The 22,286-nt window shown below is 37.8% G+C and overlaps 2 protein-coding genes across 3 annotated transcripts in view; one reads left to right on the top strand and one right to left on the bottom strand.

The window, feature by feature from the left end:
* Positions 1-4,935, top strand: part of NID2 (nidogen 2) — a 91,667-nt gene extending 86,732 nt beyond the window's left edge. For both annotated transcript variants that reach the window (XM_055537648.1, XM_055537647.1), the window contains 5 exons: positions 280-451; positions 1,109-1,266; positions 2,978-3,101; positions 3,852-3,961; positions 4,240-4,935. In XM_055537648.1, coding sequence (XP_055393623.1) covers positions 280-451; positions 1,109-1,266; positions 2,978-3,101; positions 3,852-3,961; positions 4,240-4,250 — 575 coding nt within the window. In that variant the 3' untranslated portion in view covers positions 4,251-4,935. The remainder of the gene's footprint in view (positions 1-279; positions 452-1,108; positions 1,267-2,977; positions 3,102-3,851; positions 3,962-4,239) is intronic.
* Positions 4,936-5,057: 122 nt separating this feature from the next.
* Positions 5,058-19,646, bottom strand: RTRAF (RNA transcription, translation and transport factor). Its single transcript, XM_055537650.1, has 8 exons — positions 19,429-19,646; positions 17,574-17,698; positions 14,666-14,765; positions 10,453-10,542; positions 9,492-9,580; positions 7,412-7,480; positions 5,484-5,532; positions 5,058-5,376 (listed from the first exon to the last, which is right to left on the bottom strand). The coding sequence occupies exons 1-8, from the start codon at positions 19,487-19,489 to the stop codon at positions 5,222-5,224; spliced, it is 738 nt and encodes a 245-aa protein (XP_055393625.1). The 5' UTR covers positions 19,490-19,646; the 3' UTR covers positions 5,058-5,221.
* Between the last annotated feature and the right edge of the window lie 2,640 nt (positions 19,647-22,286).

The following is a 22,286-nucleotide window of genomic DNA, read 5'->3' as shown; positions in this document are numbered from 1 at the left end:
TAGGACTCTGAACAGGAAGGGTTTGTGTAGGAACTCAGGGAGTGGCCCCAGCCACCTGGACGCTTGGTGCCACCAGGCTTGGGGGAGGGGGGGTCTTGTGAGGCTAGAGTGAACTAGAGCTGGCAGGAAAACCACAAAGGACCTACTCCTCTATTAAGTCTGTTTTTTTAGAGACTCTCACGACTTTCCCCTTAACTGTGGGAACATAGTAGACCTCTCTGCTTCAGATTCTCCTTTCATAGCTTCAGTTGCTTCAGTCTTGCCTTTGTTTTATTTCAGGTCTAATAAGCCCCGAAGGTCTTGCCATCGACCACTTCCGTAGAACAATGTACTGGACGGACAGCGGCCTGGATAAGATAGAGAGGGCCAGGCTGGATGGCTCTGAGCGTCGGGCCCTCTTCCACACGGACCTGGTGAACCCTCGTGCCATCGCTGTGGATCCAATCCAGGGGTCGGCTGGGCTTCCCTAATTCTCCTCTGTTACCTGTTGACCCTCACTTGAAGCCCTTGGGTTCTAAGTACGGTGTAAGGAGGGTCAGAGCATGAGCATAAAAGTGCACATTAATTTAACAGTATTCATGGAGGATGTACTAGGTGTCAGGCACTGTTCAGGCAAAGACAGGGTCTGTCCTTTCATGAAGTCTAAGTTCTACTACGTTCTAGGAAATAAGACAGTAAACTAATGAATAATAGAATAACAAGGAAATTACTAAGCCTGTGATGTGGTATGTAGAGAATTCAAGAGTATGTGAGAGAGACTGGGGGCTACTTTGGATCAGGCCAAGCCTGCGACTTCAACTGGAATGAGGTGGGTTTCCCTCCAGCAACCCATTAGGAAATCCCAGTTGTTAAACCCATAGTGGGGTTACCTGTGTAAAATGGCACAAGTGAGCAAAACTCAGACACCAGACGTGCTATTCCTCTGGCCCCATTTTCACAGTGGCAGTGGTTAACAGAACAGTTTCCTGTCTACAATAATTGCTAAGGTCACCAACTGGGACATACAAAGATAACCTTCAGCTTTAACTTTCAGCAGTGTTTTTGACTCTGAAATTTGGATTCTATGCATTGAGGAAGGTTTATCCTTCTCCATTTGATTTACCCACAGCAACCTGTACTGGACAGATTGGAATCGAGAAGCACCTAAGATTGAAATGTCGTCTTTAGATGGAGAAAACAGAAGAATTCTAGTGAATAAAGACATTGGACTACCCAATGGTTTAACCTTTGACCCCTTCTCCAAACTGCTCTGCTGGGCAGATGCAGGTAATACTATTGATGGAATGCAAATACAGAACACTGCAGCGTGCAGTGAGTGTGAGCACTCTGATTTTACAATAAAACCAGATCCCGCCCTTCGGAACGTCTGGTTTAAATTTATAACACGGCAGCAGATGCTCTACGCCTTTCACAGCAGCCGTCCCCAGCCTTTTTGGCACCAGAGACTGGTTTCGTGGAAGACCGTTTTTCCATGGCTGGGGGAGGACAGGACGTTTTGGGATGATTTGAGCATGTTATAGTTACTGTGCACTTTATTTCTATTATTAATTGTATTAGCCCCGCTTCAGATCATCAGACATTAAGAGCCCAGAAATTTGGGACCCCTGTTTTAAAGGACACTTTGTAACGATTGTTACAGTGAACTTCCTGAGGCCTTATGTGTATAAATGAGGTGCTAAGTTTGAGAGCTAGTTCGACATCCAACTTATTTTTTTTACTGCTTTCCCTCTCCCAACACAAGCACTTGGCACATCTTTTAGGTTAAAAATAAGTATTATACACTGTTGGAATCGACAGGCTTAGATAAATAAACAGAGGTTGTTCTTTTCTTTTCTCAGTATTACAACATCTATCAGATCAGATCAGATCAGTCGCTCAGTCGTGTCCGACTCTTTGCGACCCCATGAATCGCAGCATGCCAGGCCTCCCTGTCCATCACCAGCTCCCGGAGTTCACTGTCTATAAATATCTGTTATTCTAAGTCAGTATGCTGTTATGCTGGGGACAGTCTTTGAAAAGCGATATGGCAGGATGGCTTCCTTTAGTAATAAATTTGGGCTGCCTGTTCCCAGGTTCTCTCTCTGTTGTGTAATTTCGTTACTATTAGTACAACTGAAAAGATACTTTGTTTCATTAGATAATAAAAAAAAGCTGTTCTTAAGGAATTTGATTCTAATAAAAGGGAAGAAAATGCAGGTGGGTCAATATTACAACCCAGCTGCCCAAAACAAGTGATATTTTTAATAAGTATTTGAAATTTACTTAAAGGGTTCCATGAGAAAACGGCTTCCCCAGTGGCTCAGCTGGTGAAGAATCTGCCTGCACTGCAGGAGACCTCGATTCAATCCCTAGGTTGGGAAGATCCCCTGGAGAAGGGAATGGCTACCCACTCCAGTATTCTTGCTTGGAGAATTCCATGGACAGAGGAGCCTGCTGGGATACACAGTCCATGAGGTCACACTCGGAAATTCTTGCCTTGTTTAGCTATTTAAAATATTTATATTGAAAAATACAAGTCAGGCTAGTTTTTACTTTTTATTCCTGCCTAGAAAATAATATAGTCTAAAAAAAAAGGATTTTAGTTAAAAGGCAGCTTTGGCTATTATCATACATTGCTTACAAAGGGCAGGTATTTATCCAAATATTTTAACAGTTTATGAGCTCACATGTAGACTTCTTTAACACTGATTTAACTTTTATCTCTATTTCCTCCTCTGGCAGAAACTTAGCCAGGTTTCTGTAAGTGCAATCCTGTTTTCCAAAACAGGATTAAGAGTTTAAATTCCAGTAAAAACTAGAATGCTCTTAAACAAACTGAAGACTGGTAATAGAACAGGAAAATTTTAGTTTTTAATTTGTATTATTGCACTGGTGATAAAATATTCCACCTTTGTTTTCTCTGAGAATGAATTTACTTGCCACTGTTTTTGGTAAAAGAATTTTTTCATCATATAAAAGGACCTCTTTGATTTAAAAGGAACTAAAAAACTGGAGTGTATACTACCTGATGGAACTGGACGGCGTGTCATTCAAAACAACCTCAACTACCCCTTCAACATTGTGAGCTACGCAGATCACTTCTACCATACCGACTGGAGAAGGTGAGCCTGACACTCTGGACAAGCCTGAAAAGGCACTGTTCTGGAGGAGACAGCACTTGTTGTACCACGTTAGTAAGTGACTTTAGAAATTAAGCCCTATGCTTAAGGTTTTTTTTTCATTCTTTCTTCATTAGTAGATAACATTCTTCAAGTGTTACTGAAGACTTTTAAAAGCATACTTTTATATCACCCAGAAATTTAAGAGGTCTGCCATTTTTAAGCTACATGTGAGCAATACTATTTGGTAATAAACTATCCAAAAAGCAAGGACATTAGTCTGATCTTCAGAGAATAAAAAGTGACACGGACATATTAGTTGCTCCCCAGAAGAATGAAAAATACTACACCTTACACTAGTTGGCTAAGAGGAACTGGGAAGCATTAAAAATAAGTGTATGTCCTTCTACTCCACCCCCAGCAATTCTGATTTGGACAGTGGTTCTCAAACTTTAGCATAGCATGACATCAGAATTATCCTGTGCTCTTGACAAAGCATATTGATCGGTCTCATTCTAGAATCTGAGTAGGAGCCCAAAGAATCTGTACTGCTGTCAAGTTCCCAGATGATGTACATCTGAGGACTACTTTGAGAATCACTGATACAGACAGATCTTCAGAATCCGAGTCACAAGTCACAGTTAATTTTAAAAATGTATCTGAGAAGTCTGGCAGAGATTTCGCTTATCGATAAACTGACTTTTTCTACCCAGTCTTAAATCCTATGAATTCACTCTTCCTTTCTGTTACCAGGGACGGTGTTATAGCAGTAAACAGAGACACCGGCCAGTTTACTGATGAGTATCTCCCAGAGCAGCGATCTCACCTCTATGGGATAACTGCAGTCTACCCCTACTGCCCAGGTAAACAGCTGCTCAGGCAGCTCCTTTTGGATCAGCTGAGTAGAGGAGGATGGATCTAGTAGCTGATCACCCTTGGCCTGCTGCCACCACCAGTGACAGCCACTCCGAGCTAGAAGAGCTCATGGCCAACACATAGGGGTGACCATTCTGCTACCTTAAGTCTACCAAGCTTAACTGTACACAAAAAATGTCAGCCTACTAGGATATTTCCCCTTTAAAAAGACTTGCTGTTGCAAATTAGATATAAGATACTCACATACTGTTCCCTCCCTCCACAGGAAGAAAGTAAATATGGACTTGGAGTTTACAATTGGAATCTGGACCCTAAAGAACATTTACCAGGAACAAAGGTGAAAGTGAAAAAGGAATTGGCCATTAGAAGTTCCTGGACATACAAGATGAACATTTTCAGTGCAAAAAGACTAAGTATATTTTGTGAAAAGTTTATACCTCAATCTTTACTACTGTATTTTTAAAAAACAAGTTATTTCAAGATTAAAAAAGGCAACAGAATTTTAATTGTTGCTTATAAGCAACTTTCCATAAACATTTATATCATATTTAAAAGGTCAAATTCATTCAACTAAGAACCAATTAGAGCACGCTGAGACCCTAAATCTGATTTTTGCTTTCTGGACAAGAAATTAAAGCACACGTGATCGGTATAAAAATACAATCCTAAAAGATCATAAACCCTGACATAGTTAAGAGAAGGCTAATGCAGAACTGATGGGAAATAACCAACTTATTTATAGTTTCCCAACAAAAGTTCTAAGGGGTTTTTTTTTTTTTACCTCTACATCAATGCATTTCTATTTATATTAAAAGGTGCTAGAATGTTTCAATTTGTATTTTCTGATCCTGTAAGTCCCTCTATAGGATTACCCACAAAATTACATTTATATATAAATACCAAAGATGTAACGGTTCTCAAATTTTCTAGATTACTCCAATAAAATATATTTTTAAGTTTTCCTATGACTTAAGGATTTGTGTTGTCTATAATGAAGTTGCGGGGGTGGCATGAACGTAAAACCACAAGGGAGAAAGCAGATTACTTTTACAGATACATAACCAACAGTCAAAAAAAAAAATCGCCTTCCCAACTTTATTAAAGAAAAAGCAATGATGGTAAATCTCTAGAACATAGTCAATTTTCTGGGATTTTTCCCTTGAAAACATGACATTTCCAAACACATGCCAAAGCTTACATGGTTCCCAATTGTACTAAGTAGGTGAGAAGCTGAAATCCTAAAATGTTCATCTTCCAACTTTTCCCAGTCTGTGGTCTGTCTTTGGGTCAGCAATAATCGCCTGAACAGCTACTATGGCTTCATTAATTTTCGTCTGTAGCTCTCTGAGCTCTTCTATATGCAGCAATCGCAGAATCTGAGCAGCTTCATTAAGAACTGCATCTGTTTCATAAGAAACACTGCATTAATCAGTAACTTTTGCATTTATTCACTCACTTCCCCCAAATAATCACCAAGTCTCTCAAAAGTTTGAATTAAAAATCACTTACCCCCCGTGTCAAAACCAAGAATATGCTTGTCCAAGGCAACAGGCAAGCCCTTAAGGAAAAAGGACAAAAATCAGACTATATATAGTGATACATGTCTATTTTCTTAGCTCAAACTGAAAAGCAACTAGCTAGTTTGTTATTTTAGCCCTTTTAGCTGCAGTGGCAAGGTGCCTGAGAATTTTCTCTTTAAATATGCCTTTTGATGAGTGACTTTTTTCCTACTACCAAAAAAAAAAAAAAAAAAAAACCCCAAAAAAGCTTTTTCCATGTAGTAAGAAGCTAGTTCCATAACACAATCCAATCCTTTAAAACCAGGCACTATAAAAGCACAGCTCCTTGCTGCAGCAGTGCTATCATTACAGCTATGGAGCAAAGGTTGACAGGGCTGCTCTTGTCCACTTTAGTGACAGTAAGCAGCCAGTGTACAGGACAAACAGGATTTCTTCCATTCATGAGCTTCTTCAACTTTGAGCATATCAATTTGTCTTTATGAACTGTACAAATCTAAAATATACAGAACTATTTTTTCTGGTTATGACATTTATCAGATTGCATATTATTTAAAAGTTACTTTGAAATGGTCTTGGAAAATGAACAGAATCTAAACCATTTAGTTAACCAGTCAGCACTGTATCATAATCACCATCTTTGGTATGATGCCAAACCATATAAAGTTCACAATAACTATCAAAAATCAAGAAGGCGGTTTAGACTCTCTGCTTATTATATACTGTATAAAATCATTACCAGTTAAAGTCAATCCTTTCAATGTTACAAATGCTAAACTGTCACTTCTCACTTCATGCCCCAAACCCAGTGTACTGAATGAGTGCGAACAAGAAACTGTAGAACTCTTCCACTGTTGTTACAGTAGCACAGTATCTTCTGAGATGACACTGAAGTTAGGACTTATTTGGAACACTGAAAATAAACTGAATTTTACTTGGCAAATAACAGCAAAGATTATTTGGTTACAGCCTTATTTGCACTGCCTTCCAAACCAAAGGCATAGTTTTGCTGAATGATTATGAATGATTTTATTATGCCAAAACAACTTACTGTTTGTTCTATAGTGGGGGTGAAATAAGCTGAGCTTTAATTTCCAGTGGCCTGATTCATACATAATTAATAAGCCAGTAAGAACCTTTAAAAGAAACTGAGTGTCTTTCAGAGGGGCATTACCCTGCCCTGGCATTAATAACCTTTCAAAACTACTGGGTTTTGATAAAGATGAGGTCAGAGGACAATAGACACTGGGGAATTAGAGGGTGAGGGAGGCATGACCGAAGGACCAGGGTTCAGAATACAGACTGTAACCAAGACATTCATCTAGGTAGCAGGAAGGGGCATTATCAGATATCTGCAGCTGCTAACCCAAGGACACTGTCTGCACTGACCCATACTCAAGAAGACTTTAGGGACATTTGGATTTTTGGTACAATTCATCTGAAACTATCCTAAAATTATGAACAAGTTACTTTATCATGGTTTATGGTAGGAAATGAGATTTCTCTGAAGAAACAAAAGGGTGAAGATAAAGATTTATGTAGAAAAGGAAAACTAACGAGTAACAAAGAGGAGGTGTGTCCTGTTTTCTAGAAGTTAGTCAAAATAACCCAGTAAATTTCACAAGGGTAAGTTCTTTTAAATTACCTGAGCACACACAGTGGTTTTCTACTGGTAGGCTGTCAATGTGCTACTGGTAGCTTCTTAAAAGTAATGAAGTGAGATAAATGTGAAGTTCACTTTTCACTCAAATATGACTGGGTACAATTTGCTTAAGAATCTAATTCCACCCTGCTGAAGTACTTTCTCTGGGCAGTTCTAGCACAGACTATCTTAAGCATTGTCAAGCAAAGTTCAAACTCCAAAAAAACGTTCAGTAATAATTTAGAATTTATTTAGATTAAAAAAAAAAAACAACGTACCTCTTTCGTTTGATTTGCTTTAGCAACTGCATCTTGTGTCAGGCGCTCCTGGACCAAAATGCGAATTGCCTAAGAAATCCCCCAAAACATTAGTTTTACTTTTTACTGGCTGTTATCTTTTCTTCTCTCAATATATAGAATAAGGATGCTCAATATGATGAAATTAGAAATACTTAATTCAGTACCAAACTCTCCAGCAAGTTAAAAATAAAGAAAACTGCTAATGTAATGCAAGTTTTCACTTTTAACATTTAATAATGTGGAATGATGTTCATAACAATTACATTTTTTGAATAAGTAATTTGTGTGTGGTAAAAAATTTTAATAAAGGTCTCCTTTCTATCCAAGGCTCAGTTATCGTTTCAGAAAACAATTATTGCTACCAGATCCTTCTACATACTCACAAAGGCTAACAAATTACAAGCTCACCAGGGATATATGCACATGCGTGTGTGCATGCACACAATCTCTGACACAAAGAGTAGTGTATAATACTGTCCTTGGGTTCTTCACTGTAGTAAAATTTTTTCAGATTATTCATAGGACACATTTTTTCATTATCAACACATTTTTTCACTGCAGACACAAGTGCATACATGTACTTGCACACACTCGAAAAGATTTTTTTTAAGGAATTTTAGTGAATCATAGTGAAAACCCCAAAATAAGTGTGAAAAATTATTTTTAATAATAAAAACCTGGAAAAATACATTTGAAAAATAACTAAACCAATCTAACAGTCACTGCAAATATATTACATAGTCCAGTTGCCAAACAGTTAATGTACTGATTCTCACACCTAGCAAACCTATGAAGATGTCCATATTGTCATGTACTGTTTGCTTCAATTAACTCAAAAGAACAAACATGCAGTTAGGATTAGAATTTTATAGTTTTTTATTATAATTGACTTATACTTTAGCATCCCAAATACACTATTTTCCTCTAAGTTTATGATTAAGGCTGAAACAACCACTGTAGAACCATTCCAAAATGATTTCTATAATTGCCCAAGAAAGGAACAAGCCTTTGAAAGAGCTAAATTTCACTAAAAACAACTTTTGTCTCTTGGCATCCAATTGGAGTTGAGACGATCCAAGTTAAACATTCAGATTCAGCAAAAAGAATTACAATAATCTAGGAATAGAATAGTCTTTCCCTTCTTACAACTGTCACTTAATATAATTCTAAAAAGGAGAATAAATTATGGCTTAATCTCTTGTGGGGAGAGTGAAATTAATTTCCTGAAAAGTGGCTTAAAGTAATTTAAAGCTCTTTCTCATAGAAATCAATAATAATTTCTAAAATAACTTCCAATCTGGTATCCTAAGGACCACTCCCCTGCCCCTCCCCCACAAGACTATCATAGTTACTCAACATGAATTGTCTGAAGCAAGAACAGATTTTCCTCTCAGAAATAAGACATATCTTTCAGACCATCAGATTCCCTGATGGAAGGATTGAACTGAATGGCCTATCTAGGATGGGGGGCTTGGAGGACAGAAACATTCACTCCTCAGAGAGACTTGGGGGTATATATTTTTGACCAAATGCACCATTTACTAGTTTGGCATTTTCCATGATCTTAATGTATTATAGACCATGAATCTTTAGAAGGACTAATTAAAAAGAGGTGGGGTGATACAGGAGGAAGATTGGACCGAGTGTCTAGTTTAAGGTCAAGTGTCTAGTTTAAATCCTATCATTTTCTGTGTCAGCTTGAACATTATCTATTATCGTTTAGTCTGTTTCTTCATATACATATTTTTTAAAAGATACCAGTTAACTATCTCTAGGATTGTTGGGAAGACTGAATGAGATCATCTTTGCAAAAGATTTAGCACAGAGGCAGGTACATAGTAAATACTTTGATATTGGTTGTTAGGTAATCTAAAACCAATGAACTAATTAAATCCGGTTTATGTCCTACATTCCTCCACATTTTACTCATTCAACCATAGATTTAAATATCAATTATTTTTAGAAAATGAAGATTTTAAAAATTATATATAAATATATAATTACTTAGAAAATGAGTTTTTAAATTGTTACATGTATGAATCAAAAATATGAATCTGACCTTAAGCATTACCAGGTAATCATCATGACGCTGAATCTGAAGAAGGTTAGCCAAAGCCATTACACCAGCCTTAAAATCAGGATTATTTACTATAAAAGATTAAAAATGGCAACTTATAGCTCTGTAAGCATGTAATTACAGACATAAATGTAAGCATATATTAAAAACATTTTTATTTTCTAGTAACAAAAAAATCTCTTAATTTCTAAAATTAATGCTGACAAAAGTAGTATGGGGCATCATCATTAGGTAAATTGATGAGATCAATGGTTTTCCTACTAATCAACCAAAGTGAACAACCCAATAAATGACTAACTCACATGAGGTTTGTCCTGTAACTTTCTCTGCAAGGCCCATTTATGTAGCACTTTTAATTAAATTTTCTCAAAAAGCTATTAATTTTAATACACAGATTCCCTTCAAAGGACAGTTTTCCCAAAACCTTTTCTCCAAGCAGCAGCCCTAGAGTGTCCAAGCAGCTTATTAATTCATAGGGGTAACTCATAAATAACAGGTCACCATAAGTCAGCAAAAGAATATTTAACATAACCTAAGTAATTAGAATCATCATACTTTTAAAAGGAGAAAGAACTACTTAAAGACATCTGGGACTTACAAAAATGAGAAATTTTAACACTTGTTTCATAGTCATTAGATTAATATTTTCTGCACCTAGGAAAGCAATCACCACTATGATTAAACACAAATCAAACACCCAAGTTACTATGGACAGATGAAAGCACAGCATTTTAAATTTCAGGTACTCAACTATCTAAGGAGAAAGGACACTGTCACAACAATAAAAAACAGCATAAAGAATAAAAAAATATGAACACAAATGTCTGTCTCCATGAAACATTCTTAATCTACTAAAACCAAGTAAACCCAGACTTCATTCTAGAAGTAAAAAACATTTAAGAAACCAAAAATGTTGATAATTTTTATGCATTTATAAACTTACCATCCAAATTGATCAATGGCTCTGCATTTTTAGCTGCATTGTCAGCATTTTTTGTATTATCAGGTACCAAGTCCTTGTTGTATTTTTCAGCTGTAAAGACAGCCAAAAATACAATTTGTAGGACTTCAACTTAAGGTAAAACAAACACTGCTTAGTTATTGAATTTAAGCCAAATTGGTTGTAAGCACAGACAACTCATCCATTCAAAATTACTTTTTGCTATTAAAAAACTCTACAAGACAATATGAGTAGTTTATTGTTTTAATTAAGGTAAAATGATTATCCAACACAAATACCTTTTCATTAATGTTTCTTTGGTATCTAAATTTTGAGAAAGTCTGCTTTTCAGCTTCCTCTGAAACTTGGGAGGGGTAGAAGAATGGGAGGTAGGTAAATATAAGTCACATGAGGTTAAAAACAAATTTACTAAGAAGTTTCTTCTCAAATCTTTTGAATGCTGTATACAGAATCAAAAACTTTGCTTTCTAGAAAAAAACAGCACTTCAAATACACCATGATACACAAAGCTAAACTTTGAGTCTTAAAATGCAGAATTCCAAAAATATATTTTATTAGCTTTACTTGAAAAACAGTATTTTAAGATTTTACAAATAAAAATATTTAATAGTAATTCACTAAATTTAATGCCCCCCCAAGCCATCTTTGGCTATAGTGCTTTTATGATTTGCTTAAAAAAAAAAAAAAAAAAAAAGGAAAATAAAAGCATTAAAATTTAAGTCAGACAGAAGTTAGCTGAAAGGAGTCCCCACTAGCCAAATCTGGAACAAACATTTAAATACACGATGACAAATAAGGATTAAAACCCACTGAGTAAAATAAGAATTCACATATCTACACTGATTTGAATAAAAACATACATTGGTAAGAAGGGAACTGCTCTTAAAGGCCTTTCAGTGGAAAGCCAAAAAAAATGTAGAAGAATGATGGCATCAGAAAAACACCTTCTGGCCATCATAATCAATATAATAATTGACTCAGGCCAGAATCATCAAATGGATACTAAAGCTAAGATTTAAGGAGGAAAAGCACAGAGAAATCATCTCAAAGTATCTCTTTTCCAAGATAGGTATCTAAGGAATTTCAGTGACTAGGACTCTGGTCTTCCACTGCAGAGGGCATGGGGTTTGATGAATGTCTTGCATCCTGTGAGGTGCAAGTCAAAAAGAAAAAAATAAGATACATATTTATTGCAAAGGGGAAAACAGTAACTTTACACTGAAGAAAGCTTCCCCAAGTGATCAGAAAAATGACTAACATTTAGGTATATCACTAACACATGCATCCTAATATGAGGTACTTACAAGAATGCAACATAACTTGTGTTATTCTTAATAAACTACAAACTCTCAACCCAACCATGAGGAACCATCAGACACACCCATTCTAAAAATAAATGTCACTGTCCTAAAGCACAAAGACTGAGTAAATTGTTCCAGAGTGTAGGAGAATGGACACAGAGATGAATGAACAAAACACACAATCCAGGATTGCTTTGGAGGTTTTTGTTTGCTTGTTTTTGCCATAAAGAACATTACTGAGACAAACACTGAAATGTGAGTAATACCTACAGACAACAGCAGAGAATCAAAGTTAATCTCCTGATTATGATAAGCATGCTGTAGCTATGTAAGACAATGACTTTTTCTTTTAGGAAATGTGCATTTAAGTGCTTCAGAGTACAAGAGAAATCATCTACAATTTAGTATCAGATGGTTCAGAAAAAAATTAGGAGTATGTGAATACACAGAAAAGGATAAGGCAAATGAAGTAAAATGTTAATAACACCTGCAGAATTTGAGTAATAATTATTTTTATTATTCCTGCAACATTTCTGTAAATTTGAAATTATCAAAAAAAGTTAAAAGAACTTAAGTTAGCTTTTAATCACCTTAATTGACAAGCAAGCTAAAGGCTTTACAAAATATTAAGGCATAAATAAAAATTTATAATTTATCAAAAATAAAAATTTAAAATAACTTAAAAGTCAAGAAGAATGAACTCATCAATGTAAAGCTGTAAGAGAACAACAGTGCCTCCTACTGCTAAGGGGCAGTGTTTCAGATATAAACTCAGCTTTTTTATACATTAAAAGAAACCATGCTATCACTGAGAAATAACTGTACTTACATTCATATATTGCACTTACCAAGGATTTATTAAAATTGATAAGCACATCTACTGTACACAAGAAACTACATCAGGTACTGTGGCAGAGAGAACCATGACTGCTCCCTCCCCACAAAAGATGGCCATACTGCAATCCCCAGAAGTAATGAATATGTTATCTTACATGGCAAAAGGGACTGTGTGGGTGTGACTGAATTAAGGACCTTGAAATTGGGGGTGGCGGGTTACCCTGGATTATCTAGGTGGGCACAATGAAATCACAGCATCCTTAGAAGAGGGAGGCAGGAAGGTCAGAGTCAGAGAAGACGTGACAATGAAAGCAGAATTACCGAGATTATTAGAACTTGAGATTATTAGAACTTGCTATGCGGCTTAGATTTGAAGATACAGGGAACAGAGCCAAGGAAAGCAGGCAGCCTCCAGAAGACGGAAAAGACAAAGAAATGAATCCTCCCCTAGAGCCTCCAAAACAAACCAACCCTGTCGACAAACTGACTTCAGTCCTGATACCGATGTTGGACTTCTGACCTCCGAAACTGTAAAATACTGTCTTTTAAATCACTGAGTTTATGGCAATATGTTACAGCAGCCACAGGAAATTAATAGAGGTACCATGTAGAAAACAAAGGTGAACATCAGCTTACAATTTAATGAGGCAAGTAACACGAGCAAAATGAAAAGTGCAAATGATCTAAAAAGTTATTGAGGTAAAAGTTATGAAAGTTAACAAGGAAGTATCACTGCTGCTAGCTGGCATTTGAGCTGGATCTTACAAGGACAGACAGGATTTATATGTGTAGAGATAGACTGAAATGGCATATTAGCCAAGGGAAAAGTGAAAGCAAAGAAAGAAGGGGGAAAAAAGGAGGTGGAAAGAGGAAACAGCATTACTCTAGTTTGGCTGGGGTGGCAAGTATATGAATACTAGTTTAAAGGCTTTGATATCATGCTAAGGAGCCTGAAATTCCTTTTGTAGAAAATGGGAAAGCAATGGTGTTTGTGAATATATAAAAGGAACTATACTTTGGAGACAAAGTGTAGCATCCTAAAACATTTATGTTTCAAAAAATTAGCTTGGTGGGGGCCATGTGGATGAAAACAGAGGGTGACACAGATGGGAGACTACTATGAAAGGTGTTATGATAATCTCAGGAGAAAGGGACACGAGCTAGAATTTGGGTGACGGCAGTGGAGATGGAGAAGGAAAGATACAGCAGACAAAGGAAAAGATGGATGGGAAGAAAAGAGGGGCCAAAGACACTGAAACTAAACCTGGAGCGAGAAATGGCAGCCCACTCCAGTATTCCTACCTAGGAAATCCCATGGACAGAGGAGCCTGGTGGGCTACAGTCCATGGATTCCCAGAGAGTCAGACATGACTTAAGAGACTAAACAACAAAAGGCATTAAAAAGGCTTCAAAAGCAAATGATTAAGACTGGAACTGATAGTTGCAAGAAAGAGAACATAAATGCAGAGGATGGAGATAAAATAAGATAATCAGATCTTAGATTTAGATGTTAGCAGGCCTTTCAAAATGAAATGGCCTAATGAGAGAAAATGGTTTATTGGAAACCTATTTTCACGGTAAGTACTAATATTCAAAATATTCCAATGATACAAGTTTCTGTAATAAAATAATGTTAAACATGAATAATAAATACATTTTGGCTTATAGTGCATATTTGCATTAGATGTATATTTCAGTCTCTAGTGAAATTGGCTGCTGCACCCAAGACCTGAAATCCTATTAATTCTGGGACAGTAGCAACAAATGAACTTGAAGGCTAAGGTGCAGACTGTGCCAAGCCAGCAAATTCACTGAAGTGATGTGACTTTGTGAGAGGACATCACCTTCAAATTCTAAAAAAGAAAATCTAGAATGACTACAAACAAAAAGTAAAATTTTAATCAGATACTGTAAAGTGAGATGAGGATGTACAAAACTGAAAATGAATCAAAGGTAAAACAATCTAAGACAAATGGGCAAGTTCCCTACATTTTTACCCTCCTTTCCCACCCTTTCTCTCCCTTCCTTTAAAACAATATATTCCCCACAAAACATACCATTATCTCCATACTCAAGTCTAACAGCTAAGCCAAGAAGCCAGTCAATTGCTTCCTGTCGATCTTGAATCTTGAAAGGACAGTTAACATCTCTGAGATACTGTGAAGGAAAAAGAAAATTGCTTCATTGTTACTATAAAGTCACAAAATAAAACATGGTGGAATTAAGAGACCTGAGTTTTTATCTCTCACGAATTTCTTGTAACATTTATATTACTAAACCTTTGATGCAATTATACCCATTTAAGTATATACTACTTTAGGAAAAAAATTAAGTACTCCCATCATGCTTTATGAAAGTTTTACTTTTGCAGATTCCAGACAGGGCATCACTGATCTACAATAACTGCATTTTGTAGATGAGAAAACTGAAGCCTATAGGTTAACACTTCCTGACAGTTATACAACTTAAATCAGGGACCTGAATCTAAACCATGATTCTAGGTCTCAATACACAGAGTAGTTAAATAAAAACATGTATCAAAAAACAAAACCCAATTATTATCTAAACCTTAGCTTTCGTATTTTGGAATGCTTCCAAGAGAGTAAGCTATGTGACACACAGGTGTTTTGAATAAACATCAGAAGCGATATATTCAAATAAGCATGTCCTTAAAGTAAATGTCTCAGGAGCTTAAAATCTAATCCCACAACAATGCTATAACTCAAACCTTCTGGAAATCCTTTGGGGGATACCTAATGAATTAGCACTTTTAACCATACCTTATTTTCTAACCAAAAATTTTATTCACCTGCTTTTTTTAAAAAAAAAAAAAAAAAAAAAGGCATCTCATTCACAAGATTTAGTCATGATACAAAAAGCAAACCCAACTTCAAAGTATAAAAAACTGCCAATATTCAAAATATGTCTCCTGATCTAAATCTTTTGATTCCAAAAGAAGTTCTAAATATGCTTTAAGCAATGACATCATCATTCCAAAGAGACCACCTTAAGGACAGTATCTGTGTAAGTTCCAATATATTTATCTTTAGATTATACTACTTTACTGTCATTTCTGGGTCTTTTTCATTGGAAAGTTGATTATTCTTCAACACCCTCCCACACGTGGAACTCTGTATCGTCTTGTACACGAGTAGACTATTAAGTAAAATGTGATAAAAGCAAATATAAAATTCTAATAATGTATTTCAAAGTCTTAACAAGTCTGTCAAAAATTTCAAAATATACTTTTGAAGGGTAAAGGAAAATGATCTAGTGGTACCAATATTAGTAGCAGAAGCAGGCATATCAACAAACATATAGCACTTGTGATGGGCCAGGCACCTCTGTGACAGGCTCACAGGTATATTTCATGAACAATATGCCACTCCTGAGACAAGATACCACTGTTATCCCCATTTATTGATAAAAATCTCAAGCCACAGAAAGGTTAATAAACTTACTCATTGTCACAGAGATAGTATGTAGCTTACACAATTCCCTAGTCCACAAAGAGAGAAAGTTAGCTACCTAAACACTCTGTTCCACTCAATGAAAAATTAAATCATTTTCAAATTCTTAAAGGAAAAGATCTCATCAAAGTAACAGAGCTGATAAAAATGTTTAATATAATGACACTGTAAAATGTAATTTTTACTCTAATTTGAAAAAACTGTTTTCTGCAAAAATGTTACTAAAATTAAACTAGGTCAATGAAAAAGTTATTCTACCCACAAAAATAAGATAATACCGTTTTTTAAAAAGTATTATTTCTATTGTAGACAAAAAGGACAACTGTGTATGTTAAATATAAGCAAACACAAGAGAACCTTAGTTTTCAATCATGTTAATAATGTCTTAATACTATTTCTGCTACATTTTTAATGTAATATAAAAAAAATCTGATTTTGGCCATTTTTACTATTTATATGTGTCCCTGTTTAATTAAGAAGTCTCTTTGTTTTTTGGACTACACTATTTCTTTTCTTTGAGTGTCTAACTGTGCCATTACTTTTATTAGTTAATAGTCTATAAAGTTAGTTTTCAATGGGCAGCCTGCTAGTCAGGTACAGGGCCCTAGAGGATTTGAATAAATTTTGCTATACATTCACTCATTTATATTCATAACATATATGTATACAAATACAGACTTATAAATATATATTTTCATGAAAGAAACAGGTCTTTCCGTTGAATGTCAGGCACTCATCTAAGTACTGGGGATAAGGGCCTGCTCTCCAGATACATTAGCTTAATGCTGACAGTTTCAAGAAGCCAGGGATTGCTTGGGAAAGCTGAGAAGTGGCAACATTAGTCCAGTCATATCACCTAAAACTGTGAGAACTCCCTAGTTGGATCAAGCTCAAACTCTTTATCCCCTATATTCCTGCCCCCACCCTCACGCCTGATGATTCACCATACTGTTTCTATCTAATACTGAATGCTTGGTAGGAAGAGATAATATGCTTTAAAAATATGGTTAAAAAAAAAAAAAAGTTACATCCCTGAAATCAAGCCTTTCTAACACTGATTATTATTATTATTGTTTGGAGTATAATTGCTTTACAATGTTGTGTTCGTTTCTGCTGTACAATGATTAGTTACGTCTGTGTGTGTGTGTGTCTCTTGGACCTCCCTCCTACGCGACCCCCCATTCCACTCATCACCCATCTAGGTCATCACAGAGCACTGACTTGAGCTCCCTGCACTATATACACTGACTTCCCAGTATCTACTTTACACATGGTAGTGTATATATGTCAATCCTAATTTTCCAATCTGTCCCACCCTCTCTTTCCCTGCTGTATTCAAAAGTGTGTTTTGTAAGTCTGCATCTCTCTTCCTGCCCTGCAAATAAGTTTTGTGGATGTTTTATCCGGCTATATTATTTTAAAAGAAAAATTATATTATTTTAAAAGCTGTCTTCATAGACAAGCTCTCGGTATATTTTACTTTCTAATTTATTACCTTTTCAAAGAACTTGGGCCAGTCACTGCTATGGATGTTTCTTAAATTACCTCTGTCTTCAATTTTATAGTGTCTGATTTTCTGGTCTTCAAGCCAAACAATGAAGTTCCTAAATTCTGTTTCATCTGTAATAAAAACACCATATAAATCAATAAAGTGAAAGTTGCTCAGTCATGTCCGACTCTTTGCCAGCCCAGGAACTATACAGTCCATGGAATTCTCCAGGCCAAAATACTGGAGTGGGTAGCCTTTCCCTTCTCCAGGGGTTCTTCCCAATCCAAGGATCGAACCCAGGTTTCCCGCATTGTAAGCAGATTCTTTACCAGCTGAGCCACAAGGGAAGCCCATGAGACGAACTAGGTACAACACTTACTTCTCCACAAATAGTCTTGTGGAATTTTTTTTTTTTTTTAACTGCAAAATCATAAATTACTTGAGCTGCTTGAAGTAGGAGTTGAATGTACAGACTTTGGATTAACTTCTGTTCATATACTGGCCTGAATTCAAATTCTGGCTCCAGAAATTCAGTGGTTGTGTGAACCTGGGCTAATTAACTAAATTTTCTGTGCCTCAGATTCTTGAGTTACAAAATGGGGACTTACCTCATAGGCTTGTTATGAAAGATTAAATAAAATAAGAATAAAAATAGTGCCTGGCACACAATTTTGCTACTTGTCAGTTATTATTTCAGTTCCTGTGAGGAAGAGGGGGAGAAAGGACTGAGCAAGGTTAAATTAATAGCAACAATAAAGTACAAGAAATTAAATGGCGATCAGAACAAGGATACCAACTATCACTGTCATTTGCTATTAAGGACATTAAACACATTCATTGAATAGTATGTATGTTGTTTCATTTAATCCTTCCATATGCTTTTGAGGTAAGTAATATTCCCATTTTACCAGTGAAAAAGTTGAGGCTCAAAGTTTCAAATCCAGATCTAAGCTCTATTCCTACTGAACCTTTTTTGTTAAATAAAAGGCAAAGCAGAAAAACAAGATTCTGTAAGTTGACATGCTTCTACAGGAGATGACAAAACACTGTCATCTTCAATTTCCAAGTTCAAGCTTGAGTTCAAATTTAGGCTTCCCCAAGTCTTGAGAATACACAATGGTCTTAACATCTCAGGTGTTACTCGATCCCTTTCAAACTTAATCTACCACCGGCCAAGAATTATGGAAGAAAATAAGTAGTGGTGGGCGGCAGGTGAGTAGCAGTGGGTAGCAATCTTAATACTTTCTACAGTTTCAAGCTGTGAAATCCCAAATACCTTTGTATTTACAATTCACCTGCCCCGCTCGTCTATTAACTGCCCCCCCCAACAACCCCCACACTGTAATTAGCTCGTTAGTACACGCGCTGACCCCAACACTGTCAGTCTTGGACTTCATTTTGTCCTGGGCTCAAACTGCTGGATGGGTTCTGACTGCCCTTACTCCTACCCCGTCCCCTCCTTAGTTCCCTGAACGCGTCTTCAAGTTACTCAGCATTTTCCTAGAATTCCAGCACTCTGCCGACCCCAGCAGGTGCTCAGGGTATCGCCCAATCACCCGTGAAACACGGGGCTGAAGGGCTAAAAAGCGAAGACTTTCCTTCTAGAGTGCTGAGGGTGCGGACGAGGGCTGTGGGGGTGGTGTCTGGAGTTCAGCAAGTGCAGAAAGTGGCGATGCAGAGGCAAGAGTGGGTAGCGGATAAGGAAGGATGGGAGAAAGCATAGGTATTCGGGGCCGGGAGGAGAGGGGCGCCGGGGAGACAAGGCCGCGGACGGTCCAGGTGGAGAGCCCAGAAGCGGGCGCTGAGAAAGCGGCGGCCGGCCGGTCACGGACGCGCTGCGGGCCTGGGGCCGCCTCCTCACCTTTGCAGTTGAAGCCGGCAGGATTGTGGTAGTCAAGGGCCGTCAACTTGCGTCGGAACATGGTCCCCGCTGCTCGCTCCGGTCCCGCGGGATGCGGCCGGGAGAAGCGAGGCGAGGCAAGGAGAGTAGGAGGCGCAGACACGGGTGACGCGGCGAGAAGGCGGGCGGGCGCCGGGAGCTCCGAAATGATGGCGGCCTTAGCCAATCGTGGCTTAGGAACGGCAGCCGCCGGACAATGCCCACCAATCGCGGCTCTGGCTGGGGAGGCGGGGCCACGTCGGGGCACGTCGACGCTTAAATAAACTTTATTGTCAGCTTTCTAGTGGAACAATAGGCAGAGAGCACCTGAGAAACATAGTTACCGCTTGCTTTCTTCGCGGTCTTGATAACAGCATGCAGAGAACAGTATCCTTAGAATTTCTGCTATCGGCCATACCTCTTATTGGACCATACAAACTGTTTAGTATTTTCAGTGTATTCATTCATTCATTCATTTAATTATATGCCTCCTACATAATAGGTGCTCTTCTAACAAGGCTAATACAAAGACTTTTAGCAAGGTCCCTTGATGACTCGGGCTTCCCTCCTGGCTCAGTCGGTAAAGAATCTGCCTGCCATGGAGGAGACCCGAGTTCGATTCCTGGATTGGGAATATTCCCTGGAGCAGGAAATGGCAACTCACTCCAGTATTCCTGGAGAACCCTATGGTCAGAGGAGCCTGGCGGGCCACAGTCCATGGGGTCGCAAGAGTCGAAGACACCTTTGGCTCAGAGGTTAAAACGTCTTCCTGCAATGTGGGAGACCTGGGTTCGATCCCTGGGTGGGGAAGATCCCCTGGACAAGGAAATGGCAACCCACTCCAGTATTCTTGCCTGGAGAATCCCATGGACGGAGGAGCCTGGTAGGCTGCAGTCCTTGGGGTCGCAAAGAGTCGGACACAACTGAGCAACTTCACTCACTAAAACCACCACTTTATGACTCCTTCGGCTTCCCAGGTGGCGCTAGTGGTAAAAGAATCCGCCTGCCACTGCAGGAGACGTGGGTTTGATCCCTGGATGGGGAAGATCCCCTGAAGAAAAAAACAGCAACCCACTCCAGTATTCTTGCCTGGAAAATTCCATGGACTGGCGGGCTACAGTCTATAGGGTCTCAAAGAGTCGGACACGACTGAAGCGACTGAGTATGCATACACATGACTTGTTAGGAGTGGTCCATAGGTAAACATACAACTGTAATACTACGTGATAGTTCCTGACATGACTAGCAACCACGAAATTTTAAAGCCAGAAACCTGGACTTACCCTTTACTCCCTCTGACTGCAGTTACAACATCCAGTAGTTCATTGATTCCTGCTGTTCTGCCTCTCAAATTCCTCACCTCCTCCCAACCTCACTGTTGGTACCTCAAATCAGGCCTTCATAATTTTTGCTTGCTCTAATTATCTGATTTCTTAGAGCCAGTCTTGCCTTCTCCAGCCCACTCCCCCACACAGTAATGATAGTGATTTTGTAGAATAAAAACCTCCTAAAACAAAAACCTGTCCATAACAGTTTAAAGCTTAGTATCTTTCAGTGGGTCCTCATTGCCTTCTAGCAATAATCAAAACTTCTTATCATATTTAAGATCCTTCCTGATTCAGTCCCCATCTGCTTTTAGATACCGGACAGACAACAGTGAGCCAGAGAGACCACGCCTTTACTTTCATGAAGTTTATAAGCCCTAGAGGGAAGAAAAGCAATAAACAGACAAACAATCTTAAATTATGACTTGAAGGTGGTGAGTTCACCGTGCAGTCAAAAGGGTAACTTGTCTTGAGGGAAGAGGATATACAAAGGAAAGGCATGGCCCAGAGGGGCTAGAACTTATGGGAGCTGGAAGGTAGGACAGAATGACAGCTGATGAGACTTGGACAGAGGCAAGGACCTGATCAAGAAGGATCTTTCATGCCATGCTACTGGGAACTATTGAAGTTCTTGGGGGGGTAAGCCAATTATATAAATTTCACTTCAACAGATTATAATTAAACACTGTGTTAGCATTTGTGGGGCATACAAATGAGTTAGATATTTTCAGGAAATTCAACTATAAAAGCAAAAATAGGCATGTAAATAAGTGCTTATGATCTAGAGTTATAAAGTGATAAATTTTGAGAAGTGTAAAGTGTGCTATCAGGTCAGAATACAGCTTTAAGGAGGAACTGTGAGAAAATCTATATTTTCCAAATAAGATGCTTACTGAGTAAATCAGGAAAATCAGCTCCAAGTGTTTTGCCTCAAACAAAATTTGATCAGAGCTGCGGCCCTAGTCACACGCTGTGGTGTATACTAATTGTATAATCAATGAGGTACCAGCCAAAAATTAAGAAAAATGACCAGAACCCATAAACAAAGGGAAAATAATAAAGGAATGCTTAATGCAACTGCAGATAGTGCATTTCTTTAAAAAGTGGGGAAAAGCAACTTTTAAATTTTGCTTTGTGGAATTGACTCCTTAGTGCAAAAAACTAAGTTTTTTGCTCCTGACCATGTCTCTCTATTTCAGGCCCAAAGTCATCACCCCCAGGTGTGAGAAGGTTGGAAGAGGATTCAGACACACAGAATGCTGCAAGAACCACCAGACTCGAGCAGGGGCTAAAACTAATTGTGGAAAAGAAGTATAGAAGAGTATAAGCATTCAACTTCTTTTTTATTTACAAAAATTTGTCTTTTCTTCCCCCTACATTTGAAGGAGTCCCTTGGCCTATAGTGTCCAACAGGAAGTGAATCTTGGACAATTCCATTTCTGAAGATTAAGTCCTTTATGTACATCAAGAGGGAGAAATTGACTATTTTTTTTAATCAAATGACCTGAACCCCAA

The sequence above is a fragment of the Bubalus kerabau genome, chromosome 10 (assembly GCF_029407905.1).
Source record: "Bubalus kerabau isolate K-KA32 ecotype Philippines breed swamp buffalo chromosome 10, PCC_UOA_SB_1v2, whole genome shotgun sequence".
NCBI lineage: Eukaryota > Metazoa > Chordata > Mammalia > Artiodactyla > Bovidae > Bubalus > Bubalus kerabau.
Note: the sequence above shows the minus strand (reverse complement) of the source record. Positions and strands in the feature narration are given on the sequence as shown.